This window comes from Cryptomeria japonica, chromosome 3, assembly GCF_030272615.1.
Source record: "Cryptomeria japonica chromosome 3, Sugi_1.0, whole genome shotgun sequence".
NCBI lineage: Eukaryota > Viridiplantae > Streptophyta > Pinopsida > Cupressales > Cupressaceae > Cryptomeria > Cryptomeria japonica.
The window spans coordinates 949,175,343-949,189,696 of NC_081407.1; the positions used below are offsets into that span (position 1 = coordinate 949,175,343).

The window sequence follows — 14,354 nt, forward strand, 5'->3', positions numbered from 1 at the left end:
TTTATTCCTTCTTACTTGAGTTTGAGCTATGAGATGCATCTTATGTGAGTCTGTGATCATAAAATTTGAATTGATCGTATTTATTAATTACCAAGTCATTTGGAAACCTATAAAATATGTTTGTGTTTTCCATAGATTATTCAAATCTTATGATTATTTGCATTCAATCATTTTTTGCATTTCATTGTGTACTTGTAAAATAAAAATATGTTGATAATAGATTAAATTATGGTTTTATGTGCCTCAAAATACATTTAATATTGTTAATAAATAAATAAATAAATGATTTAATTGAAAAATCAATTTGACATACACATTCTCTTATGTTTTCCTTCATGGAATAAGTAAATCAGGCAAAGAATAGAAAGGAAAATGCACTAAAAATCAGTAATGTTCATTTGATGATTTTTGTCTTTTTATTTAAAGGTAAATATTGCACAAATTTATTTTGTACATTTAAAGGGTTTATCATTAAAAAGAAACACAAGTGTCATTTAATTTTGAAAATGTTTTATATTGCAATTTTGAGTGAAACATAGAAAGACGGTTTTTTGAAAAGTGAAAATTACTTTAAGAAAAAGGTCACTTTGAGTTTATTTTATCTTTTATCTTTTTGCTTGTGGCTTGGGGCTTTCTTAAAAATATGGTTTCTTAGATTGTTGGATTGGAATTGAGTGGAAGATTGCTTTCTTATTTGAAAAATTGGATCATTTAAAAAAATAATTATTCAAGGTAATGTTTTTTTTTTAAATATGCAATAAAATTGAAATTCTTTATGCTTTTTCCATGTCCATCTTAGATGGATGCCTGTGGCATTTCATTTCATGGGAAACATTCTCTTGGTGGTTGAAATCATTCAACAATCTCAATTGTTTTATTTTGAGAATTTTCCATGTGATGTCAAAACCATAGTGATTTATAAAAAAATATGTTATGTGATTCAAAATTGTGTGTATTAGACCCTTTAACTTGAACAAAGTATTCTTAGAAAATGAAAATTTTGATGTTTAAACTTTTGAAATTTTACCATTAAATTTTGGAGTTTACAAAAAGTTTGGGTGTTGAAAAATAAATATTTAATTCCTACATTAGTTTGTGCTTTGCATTTTGTGGTAATATAACTCTTATGAACATGAGATGATGAATCATTTGGGGCAATATGTGTCATGTTTAGATCTTGATTTCTATACCAGGTATATTTGTGTGCATTTGATTATGTGAGCATAAGATGTGAGGGCTCTAGGTTTGGATGGAGTAGATTCTCATGCCCACCCATTTATATGACAACGCATAATGAGGAAATGCGAACTTAAGATAAAACATTGATAAAAATGATTGAGAATTACACAATAAAACATTAGCAAGACTTATCCATGAGGCACTTCCATATACCCAAGTGGATGCATACTCCTCCTATTTAACTAGTAGAATAATTTTAGGGGATGCCGATTAAAAATGATATTAACCTAAGGCCAATGAGAAAAAGATATATAGGTTACCAATATTCGTTTATAATGACAAATTTATGGAGATGTACCATTTCATAATGCTCTGTGTCCACTGAACAAATAAAAATTACATCTAGATCACAATAGCAGATTTGTTAACATATCCCTCAAAAGTAGAGTGATCCTCTTAAAATGCTTTGGAAGAGTATTTTGAGTCAAAGTGTTGCTTCTTTCACTTGTTCTTTTGAAAATATTTTTAATGATTAAGCAAAGGCACAAGATGAAAACCTTTGAATTGTATTTAGGAGGAGCAAGCAAGGAAAATTTAGAGGAATTTGTTGGAGAAAAAAAATTAAAAGCCAAAATAGATGGTTGTAGTGAGACCTTATTAAGAGCTCCTACATGCTTTCAGGTAATATTTTAGAAGCATGAATGAAGTATTCAAATTTCTATAGCAAAAGGCAAACTTTTAACACAATGAAATATACTGTTGTGTCTTAACTTAAGTTTTTAGTAAAGAGTGTGTAACATCATTATTCCCTGGCCTTAGTTTAATTTTTAATATCATTCATTCGCTCACATATATAACTCCAACAAACTCCCTTGACTGTTCCATACATCAACTAATCGGCAATAAAATTACATGAGTCACAATTTTACCAAAAAAACCTTGGTGCAAGCCGATTTTTTAATCACAAGACTTGGTTGCAAGCCAAAATTTCAACACAATTTGATTGCATCCTCTATTTGTTCAAAAACTCTGAAAAATGTATTGCTGTGATAAAAATTACAAGATACATACAACACAAAAGAAGGTACAATTAAAAAAAACAGAGAAAAATATAAAATATAAAACACTAAGTAAGATAAGCCACCTTGAATGGGTCTATTCTTTGCGTCTTCATTTCTGTGTAAAATTTTGATTTCATATGATCCTCCCTTCTTTTCCTTGTGTATATGTATAAGTTAGTCATAGCGTTTGATTTTACTACTATAGTAGCCCAACAAGATAGTCATTTATCAAGATAGCTTTGTATATCAGATTGAAAGAGCTTATGGAATTAATGAAGCTCCTCTACAAAATAAAAAGGTGCTGAACGACAACAACAAAAGATTAAATTAAATAAATAAAGAATGATTTAGGGTATTTATCATCCCATCTCTGTTTCACAAAGCAAAGGCAGCTAAAGATTATTTCCACCTCTCAAAGAGCTCTTTAAATTGTTTTTCTCCAGCTTTAAATTGAACATGGCAATTAATATTACAGGTAGAGTTTACAAAAAATGAAAGAACGTAGTACTCTAAGTCCATACAATCAATGCTTAATTTCAAAAATGATTTGCCCTGGTGTTAAATGCCACCTCACATTTACTACATGCAAACAGATGATCAAAATATTGCCTGGCTACCATACTCATCATTGAAGTTTTGGTAACGATGGGCAAGCAGATGGGCTGAGGGCCTCGTAACTTTAAGAGCCATGGTAACATCATCACATGTGACAGGACCAACACTTGGCAACTCTGCATGGGATAAAAAGTGTCAGAAACTTAATAGAATGAAAGGATGACCACAATGAATGAATGCTGGATACCTTCTTCTGGTAACTGAGTTGCATCACTTTCTTCAAGCTTGACCATTAATCTCCTGAGTGGTCGCATAGCAGCCTCCTTGCAAACCAAACGAATATCTGAACCAGAATAACCTTCTGTGCTCTCAACCATAAAATCATATGGGAGCTCATGATCAGGTTGCAAAGGCAAGAGTTCTTTAAACATGGCTCGACGTGCTTCAAGGTCCGGAAGAGGAACAAGAATCTTAAAATCCATTAAGTCCAACTTTACAAGTTTATCTCAGTAAAATAATTTATTCAATACTATAAGATTATTTCAAGTAAATGAAGGATACACGTTTCTCGAGCCGTCGAAGCATGGCAGCATCTAGCTCCCATGGCAAATTCGTGGCCGCCAAGACAAAGACAAGATCATTTGTTTGCATTAAACCATCCATCTGAGTTGTCCATCCCACGAAACATTGCATCATATCATGAGTTTAACATAAATGATGATATATGTCAAAAGATCAAAGAATCTTTAATTGAAAGGACAGTGAATTTGAAAACAAAATGTGCACGACAGATACTTATGAATTATTAAAACATTTTCTACTGCCTAGGAGACATATGTCAGATTCACAATGTCTTTTAAGTTTTTTCTAAATGATTCAGAGACCTTAACTTCTCTATGTTTCAAAGCATTTATATCAAGCATTTGACAATTTTACCATGTTAATTTTTCTATAGATTCAGTCATCATTTCAGTGAGTTTGTGAACACGTGGCAGCAGTATAACAGTGATCTTATTGAGCTCTCAAACAGGTGTTTATCATATTGCATAGCCGTGATTACATTGAGATGCAGATTTGGACTGATAAGGAGCGTTTCGTTTCCTTTTCAGAAGGTCCTCAAAAGATCGGAATTCTTTGTGTGCCGAGTGCCTAGGGTTTTAGAGGCATATTTTCAGTTCTTATACTGTTCTTTTATCATCATCTCAGCAAGCTTACAAATGAATATCAGCATAAGATCATATGGGAAGGTCTAGCATTGTAACCATCCTCAAAGCGTTTCACTCATCACGACAGTAAAATAGTTGCCAGGTCTCAATTAAGACAAATTTATTGTTTGGTGATATTTTTCAAACTATGATAAGCTTTTTGTCTCTGTAACAACAAGCATTCATCAACCAAATGACAAGGAATCAGCATACATAGCACTATCATGTTAGCATGTTTGAAGATGCATAATTTCATGTCCTCTAGGATGTCGGAATGATTAGGTCTCAAGCTAAGGTTTGATGTCAGAATTATAGCAGTTGTTGAGTCGGGGATCGGTATTTATACGGTCGGTACAACCTGTGGTCAATTGGTCATACTTGCTGGGTTGGAGGTGTTGTGAGGTATTCCCACATCGCCCCATTGCAAATGGGGACCCCCACTTTTTGCTTGCTTCCTAGGTTGTGTTTGAGTCTTTTGCTATTAGCCTTTGCATTAGAGAAGCATAGGCGCTAAAATGGCTAGGAGTCAGGTAATAGCCTTGTGTGAAATGAGAAGTGAGTAAGTTTATAGGGTTTGCATGTCATGCTGGTTAATCAGGAGTCTAGCTAAAGAGTTGAATAAAATTGCTAATAGCATCAATCCAAGAGTTCAAGGTTGTAGGTAAGCTCCAATTGTTTTAATTTTCCCTTGAGTCTTTTGCTTAAGAATTGGTGTAAGTATGAGTTTGAGCAATTGAATGAATTATTCCAAGGATTGAAATCTTGTGCAATGAAGTGATTAATAAGCTCATTTGTAATCCGCCTCATCTCTAAGTATTCTCTACGTTTTAACTTCATGACTCACACTTTTGAAGCGAACTTCATGGTTGAAGGGTTTGGAGCAAATTTCACATTTGAAGCAACTTCATGAGTTGGAGTGATGGAGCGAACTTCAGGTTGGAGAGTTTTGGAGCGGATTTCATGTTTGGAAGGAACAAGCAAGCAAGCAATGTGATTGAAATAATACATCATGTGCACACCCCTTGGGATGAAATTCACAACTTCATGAGTTGCAAGAGTGAAGCGAAATCTTTACTTCATGAGTTGAGCAGCAAGAGCGAAATTCCTACTTCATGATCTCACAGTTTGGAGCGAAATTCACATTTAAAGCAACTTCATGAATTGAAGTATTGGAGCGAACTTCAGGTTTGAAGGGTTTGGAGCGAATTTTGCATTTGAAGCAACTTCATGAGTTAAATTATTGGAGCGAACTTCAGGTTGGAGAGTTTTGGAGCGAATTTCACAACTTCATGAGTTGCTAGGTTGGAGCGAATTTCAAACATGCTTCATGAGTTAAGGGTCTCAAGCGAACTTCATGAATCACTAAGGAGGAGCGAATTTTATGCTTCATGAGTTGATAATCACAAGCGAACTTCAGGAATTTAGGAGTTGGAGCGAATTCCATATAACAAGCAATTTCATGAGTTGATAAAATGGAGCAAAATTGACTAATGCAGGACTTAGGCACCCAAAACAAATTTGAAATCAAATAGGGCAGGTCGGCCAGAGGTAATTTTTATTCTGTTTTAATGTGACAAAGTCGGCCTACATTGGAAAAGGCACAGCCTTTCACCTTGATCGCCTATAAAGGTAAGAGTGAAATAATCATTTTAGCATCAAATCAAATGATTATTCTTTCTCTCTTGAGCAGCAGTCAGTGAATTTCAAGTACAGATTGGAAATTTCAACAGCAAGGAAGCGAATTTCTATTCATGAGCGAACTTCACAAACTCAACATATAAAAGTGAACTTCATGAATGAACAAAGGGGGGCGAACTTCATGTTCTGAGCTTCAAAGGCGAATTTCAAGTGTAAATGTTATGGAGTGAATTCTACTTCATGTGTTTCTAATTGAGGGTGAATTGGCAAGATTGACTACAAGACCACAACATTGAAAGAGATTTGATGATTGGAAAGAATCATTTTAAGTTGAAAGGATGAAAGATGAGAATTCAAAGATCACTTTATGAGAAGCAAGGCGAATTTCATGAACAGGGGCTTAGGAGTAGACTTCAAGAGCTCCTCTTCACGAGAAGAAAACAACTTCAAGTGTCCCTTTATGAGGGCGAATTCTCTTTATAAGCTTTAATTAAATCTATATATCAAGTATATTTGATACTCGCTTGTTTGTTTTGCAGGAAATGAAGAAAGAAATAAGGAGATCACACAAGAGGCATTCACTTACACAAAGACATGATCTACAACATCAACAACACAAAGGGAGTCACAAGAGAAGGAGTTTGAAACTCCGAAGGAGAAAGGCAGTAGTGACATCAAGAGGTCGTTCCAAGGCATCATCAATACTTCAAAACTAAGATCTATACCTTGCACTTCCATGATCAAGGCATTTGAGAAGACAGTTTCAGAAGAGTTAATCAAAGTTAGAAGATCATCGTCATCATCGCTGAAGCTGAATAATGTTGAGTATCAAGAGATATTCCTTCATGATGATCTATCAAACCTACAAAGTGCGAGTTGAAGTGGCATCCTAGTCATCATTCCAATCACTACCTCCACCAATCCGAAGGGTCCACATCAACACGTCTCAATTCAATGAACCTGACTCACCAGTGATGACACAAACTCCGATGTAACTACCCTCAATATCTATTGGTCCACACTCATTGAATCTAATTTTCCCATTGGCTAAGGAGAGTTTGTTGTAACAAACCCTAATTAGGGTTTTCATTGTAAAATCTTGGTCATTGATGGAGATTCAATCCTGGCCATTTGTCGTAAATGAGCTCTCTATAAAAGGCTCAAACTCTTCATTTGTAAAGGTTAATAGCTAGCTAATAGTGAGTAGAATAGTGAATAGCTAGAATAACAATTAGAATAGAATTTAGATTAGGAGAAGGCAAAGATTGTTGCCAAATCTTGTTGTAGAGAACAATTGATTTCATTGAAATTATGGTGAATTCGATTCATTACTTCAACAACTCGCATGGTCTTTGCTTCTCAATTTGCTTTCATGTTGATTAAATTGAGTGGAGGGATTTGTTGAATGTATTCGTGTGGAATCCGTTTTGTCCATACCACTAGCCTCTTACTGATTGTAAGTGAGCCTTGCGTGGTCAACTGGAATGATATAAGCTTAACTTCGAATCATTCTACACTCATTGCTTATGCATTAACTTGAATGGTGATCAATGTTTGATGCTATTGATTCGAACATCTTTGAAACATCCTTAGAAGATTGCACTGAGCTTGTGTCAAATTGTTCAGTTTGATGGTGAGACCTCATTTAGTAGGATTCCATCTAATCATTCACTCATCTTCCTACATTCTTAAGATTAGAATAGGCTCTCTCAACCCCTCTTCTTTTGCCATTTTTTTTAAAACTCTAGCTAATTTAGGATCAAGAGCGTCGCCATATAGCAACATCAGATGACTGAGTTCCAACAAATCAAGCATTCCGGCATTCAAATGTAAGTCCCCTTGTGATTCCAGCATAATCACATCAACCAATGAGCTTATCCACACGTAGTGACCCTACATTCATGAACCTTGGAGTCTACTCGAATAATCCTTAAGCTAATCTTCAGCATCCGAGAGATTTTGTTCAAGATAAGATAAGATACTTTAGGTATTTTATTATGTGTTCGCATGTGCGTAAAAAACACATCAACAGGAGGGAATAGTGGTTGTCGAGCCGAGGGTCAATCGGTCATGTTATGTATAAAGGTGCAGATTGGAGAAGGTCGGTCATTCTTGGTTATGGGAGTGAAGGTTGCCCATTATGGCTTTAAGGGTTGGGGTAAGAAGTGATTGTTTCAAGAGGGCCACCCTATATGATCGAAATGCCTAGTTGAGGTGGAAATCTTAGGAGTAGATGCTACTACTCCACCCAGCAAAGAAAGTACTACTGGCCTCTACTGATCAAATCTTTTCGAATTAGTATGCCTGGATTCCTTGGAGCCCCCGATTCAATCATAACACATTTGGATTAATTAAGCAGATATCTTACAGATAGATTCAGTTAGCTGAATAGGAATGAAAATTTCCCCCACCCGAAAAAAGGGGTTGATGCATTGATCTCATTTGACCCCCATTATTGACACCAAAAGGCGTCCCCTGAATTATCTACGTGACATGTCTCAACCTTATCCCTAACCTGCTGGAGAGGGGAGAAGAATGCTAAGATCCTCTCCTAAGTAGATGGAATACCCAATCCAACAATAATAGGCTCCCTAACCGACAGACAAAAGGTGATATCCTACCATTGGGGGCTCGAACAACATAATTGAGCTAACTGTGGCCAAGAATCCGTTTATATATGGCAACATAGTTCAGTAACTAGGAGGTCAATAAATGGTTTAGTGATCATTAGTTGGTCCGTCTCTGTCGGATCTAAGTGTATTTCGTTTGATTAAGCTAGCTGTGGGGCAATCTATAGCCTACTAGCCACCCAACCATCATCATCCCACCCACCTCAGGCCTCACCCACCCCCATAATTGCAGTACCCAACAGTAGATTCTTTCCTTGTGAGGTCAAGTAATGAATGGAATCAAGTAGGAATACCAAATAGAGTGGGCAGGAACATGAGCACACACCCATCCATTCCACATCTCACCCACCTCCTAGCTATTCCATCTGTGTAACTCTGTTCCACCCCTTCCATGTCCCATGGCTTCAATGGCTCCAGAGCAACTCAGCCATCTTTCCCTTTTCCTTCATAATACCCAGAGGTTTACCCCACCTCCCTCCTACCCTGCATTGAGAAAGTGCCTATTGAAGATGTAGTCATCTGGTGTGATTTTGTGTTTTATGGATCAAAAAGATTATTGTGTTTTTATGAGTAGGATTGCTTAGCATTTACTAAAAACTTTAAATTGCAGTAGGTATGAAGTTGGTTGTTGTAGCTTGGAATACAACTACTATGTTTAGCATATAAAGTTTTGTGTATGTGTTGAGGTAAAATAAATTGCTTCCAATGACATTGCAAGCTTTGCATTCCAAGTTTACTCAAAGTTAGAAATGCTGGCTTTGTATGTAATTCTTCAATTCAATATACCCAAGTGTTTGTGTCCTTATGTTTTAACCAATCCTAGCCTATGTTTACTTGCACTGCTCAATCTCTACCTTTCACTGAAGAAGTAGCATTGTTATTGTAGGGTATATTTTTAGTCAAAATGCATAGAAACATTTGCCTTAAGTGAATACAAAAAGACGCACCTTTAGTTTTGATCGCCATGCATGAATCACCACAAATACACAAATTGTAAGTAGCAAGTGCATACTGTTCAGATTAGGATTTAAGTTTTTTTTTTGTTAATGGGAGCTTCTCCTTCTGATTTGAAGAATGGTTCTACCATACATCTATTCCATTTTTGTGTTGCACTGTAAGGTATAAATTAAAGTGCTAATAGGAAGTGGTACACCCCCCTAAGATACCTAGTTCTATAAAATTCGCTAGAATACATTCAAAAAGCAAAAGCCCTATAGATTGTCAAATTAAAGACAGGAAAAACAGTAATAGTCTTTTTTCCTATGAACCATATTTTTGGATGTTAATATGCTTTACATAATAGACAAAACAAATATTTTTACCTGGATAAGCAGCTCAGTTTTCAACCGTCTGCTTGCTTCATGTTCACTGCGTCCTTCACCACGTTGGCCAATTATGGCATCAATTTCATCCAAGAAAATTGTTGATGGTGCATGATGCCTTGCAACCTCAAAAAGCACTTTAACAAGTTTTTCTGAGTCCCCTGCAAAGAAAGCAGAAATATGACATTGTATTATCCAGAAAGCATTTGGAAGCCTACAAAAGTTAACAATAAAGAGGAGTAAAAATTTTATTCAACACAGAAAGATAAGTACAACAAAAGAAGGCAAACCGCCCAGCAAAGAGAAAACTACAAAGACTTATCTTGATCCAATTTGGAAGCCTACAAGTTAATATCTCTAAAATAATAAGTTTTCTCTGTTTGGTTTTGTTTATATACATCTGCTATACTTGGAAACCATATAGTAGAACTTTGTAAGTATAAAGTAAAGAACTATGGATGATTGGTTGGGAGTAACTCGTGAATGATTAGTATAAAAAGGTCATTCAAAGCACCTCTCTCTTCAGAATAATTGCCAAAAGCTAAAAAAAGCTCTGGTTAACTGAAAAAATACAGCTTCTCAAAGTGCAAGATGTAATAGTTTGGATTGTTTGGAAAGCCAAAAAAACACAGGAGAACGCACAGTAGCATTTTCTTACAAGGTCAAGCACAGATTACCCAATCAAATATAAAATGGAGTTCATTATGGACTAAATAAATTCTCCTAAAAATACAACACATTTTGTGACTCAATTTTCATGAGAAATATTGACATGGATAACTAGTCTATAGTTGGGCCCTATCCATGCTATCTACCAAAGTTGGGTCACCGACCTAAACTTTTTCCCAAAAGGAGGATGATTGGGTCTAAACATATGCCCCAATTGTAAACAAGGTGAAGAAACTGTACAAAGTCCATCAGATATGGCCCTCGCCAATAAACTATACCAACTAGCTCTTGATTATATTTTTAGGAATGTTTAGCTGGAAAAGAATGCAAGGGTCGTTGAAAATGTCAGCCAAAAAAGGGAATATGTTGTCAAAATTGCAATTGCTCAAGTCTGCAGCGCAACTTGAATATATACCCAAATTACAGGTAAAAAGTCAAACTTGGCAAACATGTTGGATCTCAATACTATTACAGATGTAATTGGTAAAATTAGATGTATTTACTAATGATCAAATCGATCATTAAATAGAATTACAAAGAACGAAGTTTCTAAAAAGAAACTTGTTAGAATTAGAAAGAAACTAATTATACAAGATATGCACAATATTGACCATTAAACAAAATCGAAACAACTAAGACGAAGATATTATTCTAATACCCTCCCTTAATGATCAATCTGTCAAATACACCAAGCAGCCCCCTAAACTTAACAAATTTATTTAGAAGTAGGGACTTGGTGAGGATATCTGCAGTTTGATCCTCTGTAGGAATATACTGCAAATCCACGGATCCATCTTCAACCAGCTTGTGGATGAAGTGACAATGAAGCTCAACATGCTTGGTTCTCTCATGGAAGACTGGATTCTTTGCGAGTTTCAACACCCCTTGATTGTCACAGAAGAGGGGTGTAGGATCGGCTTGAGACAGTTGGATTTTTGAAAGCATCTGATGAAGCCAAACTGCCTCACAAGTTGCTTTGACCGTTCCTCGATATTCAGCTTCAGTCGAGGAAAGAGTTGGGGCCTACTACTTCTTACTAGTCCAAGTGATAGCACCTGTGCCCAAACTGAAGACATCTGGATGTAGATTTTTTGTCATTGACAAAGCCTGCCCAATCCGAATCTGTGTAACCGATGAGTCTGAGATCTTTGGTTCGTCCATAAAGGATACCAAAGTCTGAAGTGCCCTTGACATAGCGTAGGATCCGCCTCACTGCAGCCCAATGTTTTGATGTCGGAGCTGTCATGAAGCGGGATATGTAGCTGACGACATAGCTCAGATCAAGTCTAGTGGAGGTGAGATATATTAAATTGCCCACTAGTTGCCCGAAATCGGATTCATTCTCAACTGGAGAACCAGATTTGGCTGACAACTTTAGGCCTCTCTCCATAGGTGTAGATGCAGGTTTGCAATCCTGCATTCTGAACTTGTCTAGCAGAGCCCTGGCATATTTGGACTGAGAAATGAAGATGCCATGAAACTGCTGCCAAACCTCAACACCTAGGCAGTAGTGCACAAGCCCAAGGTCGGTCATGTCAAAAGACTGGCATAAATTTTGTTTGATTCCCTGAACCAAAGAGGTTGAGCTGCCAATGATGATCAGATCAACATAAATAACCGGAATGATGATATCAGTGCTAGCAGTCTTGACATACAGATTTGAGTCAGAAGAATTACTCTGGAAACCCTGATCTGTGAGGTACTTATCAATTTTCATGTACCATGCCCAAGGAGCCTGTTTTAGGCCATAGAGTGCTTTCACCAGTTTGAGCACTTGGTGTTCTTTGTCGGCAACCTTGAATCCAGGAGGTTGTGTTATGTAGACCTCTTCCTGTAACTCATCATTCAGAAAGGCACTCTTGACATCCATTTGATGGACCTTCCAACCATACTCAGCTGCCATGGCTAGGACTAATCTAATGGTGCTCATCTTTGCAGTCGGAGCAAAGGTTTCCTCGTAATCAATGCCTTCACGCTGAGAGAAGCCTTTGGCAATAAGACGAGCCTTGTACTTATCTAAAGCTCCATCAGCCTTGTATTTTACCTTATAGACCCATTTGCACCCAATGGGTTTCTTCCCTGGAAGAAGATCTGACAAAACCCAAGTGTTATTCTTTAGCAAGCTCTGGTGCTCAGTCGCCATAGCTTGCTCCCACTCAGGCATCCCTTTCGCCTCTGTGTATGTTTGAGGTTCATACACACTGTGAATGTTGGCCATGAGAGCAAAATTGACATAATCAAGCTGCTTGCTCTTTTTCCAAGCAGCTCTACCCTCAATGAGCTCATCATCATGAAGATCAGCAGGTGTCTTAGCCCACCATTTAGGCCAGAGAGTAGAAGTGCCAACATCAGATGCAGGAGGTGCAATAGGATCAGGGTCATCTACTAGAAGATCGGATGAATCTTGTGGAAAATCAGGTGGTGTAGCTGCATGTCTAGGTGATCCTGTAGGAGAAGGAACTGGTGAAGGTGCAAGAGTTGGAATAGCTGGAGCCCTCCCATTAGGTGGACCTAATGGAAGACGAACACCCAAATCTGAAGCCTTCAAAGGCTGATCTGCGAAACCCACAACTGGAGAAGAAAGCTGAAATGGCCCTCGATTCTCATCAAAAACCACATCGCGACTGAAGATGAGACGATCTGTCTCAATGTCAATTAGTCGGTAGGCCTTGTGGTTATCACTGTAGCCAATTGGCATGAGTTTCCTGACTCTTGGCATCCAACTTGGTGCGTTTCGCATCAGGGATCCAAACAAAGGCAGTGGAGCCAAAAACCTTGGGGTGGCTGATTCTGGGCTTGCGGTCTGACCAGGCCTCTTCCGGAGTCTTCTTCTTCACTGCCACAGTAGGAGATCGATTCGATAGATAGACTGCAGTATTAATTGCTTCAGCCCAAAATTTCTTCGGAACATTCTTGTGTTCAAGCATAGACCAGGCCAATTCGATAATCGTGCGGTTTCTTCCAGTGTTCCACGGGCGTTGGGGATGGGGGGACGCATCTCCGGGACGGGGGGACCAAGGGTCTAAATTTGGGGACGGCGGCGGCGGGGTGGCGGGGTGGTGGTGCTCATATACTTATACATATACATATAGTACTTGTTATCGGGAAAAAGTGTATAGTTTAGTAATGTTAATTATTGATAGTTAGTTAGCCGACGGGTAGGTAGTTGGAGTCGCGACGGTTGTGTCGCACCCCTTCGGCTGTCATATATTGTACCACCTCCGAGTGTTGGAGGACATGTAATATTGACGACAGATTATAATATGAACATCCTTTGACATTAATGGCAAGCTTATTCTGGTACTTCTCTTGTATTTGCATTGTGCATTACTGTTCAGTTTCTGTATTCTTCCTGTTTACCCAGTGAGGTAAACATTTGGCGCCGCTGCCGGGGAACGAACCCGGGTCACCCGCGTGACAGGCGGGAATACTTACCACTATAAAGGGCGCCAAACGGAGGAATAAAACACACGCCACACGCCACCACGCAGTAATAAAACACATCGAAGGGAAACAAGGATGCCGCGCATACCGAAGGGAAAAGCAAAGCAGCCGCTGAACCCCGCACCACCACGCCACCACGCAACGCCACACACCGCCGAGGAGAGATAGAAGCTACCACGGCGAGGAAGGGAAAGAAGGAGATGCCGCGGGGGGGGATGAAGGAGGCACCGCGCTAAACCGCCGAAGGGAAAGGAAGGGCAACGCATAAAACGCCGGGGATAGAAAAGCCACGCACCGCACGAAGGAACACCACCGCCAACCCCTGCCGAACAGCCGCGAAAAGAAGGAAGCTACTGTGCGGTGGAAGGAAGGAAGTTGAATTTTGTGCGAACACCGTGCGGTCAATAAAAACGCACCGCACACAGGCATATCACTGTGTCTACCGCACGCCCAACACACAGGCAAATCACCTCCGCACAGTCTTAGCTGCCCGGAGGCAGTTAGCCATTTTTTTGCAATGCGACAGCTAAAATCAAGAATCAGTTACAGGGAAACTAATGGAGTCTGCAGGAAAGAGGAATTGGAAAAAACAGTTGCAGGATAGCAGCCATAGGAAGCCGGATGCACGTATTCTTCCTTCAGGTGTTCGAA

The 14,354-nt window shown here is 38.3% G+C and overlaps 1 protein-coding gene across 3 annotated transcripts in view; it reads right to left on the reverse strand.

Moving 5' to 3' along the window:
* Positions 1-2,542: 2,542 nt before the first annotated feature.
* Positions 2,543-14,354, reverse strand: part of LOC131038932 (uncharacterized) — a 127,933-nt gene continuing 116,121 nt past the window's right edge. For all 3 annotated transcript variants that reach the window (XM_057971539.2, XM_057971537.2, XM_057971538.2), the window contains 4 exons: positions 9,591-9,751; positions 3,357-3,458; positions 3,043-3,265; positions 2,543-2,971 (listed from right to left, as the gene is read on the reverse strand). In XM_057971539.2, the coding sequence (XP_057827522.2) occupies positions 2,838-2,971; positions 3,043-3,265; positions 3,357-3,458; positions 9,591-9,751 (620 nt within the window). In that variant the 3' untranslated portion in view covers positions 2,543-2,837. The remainder of the gene's footprint in view (positions 2,972-3,042; positions 3,266-3,356; positions 3,459-9,590; positions 9,752-14,354) is intronic.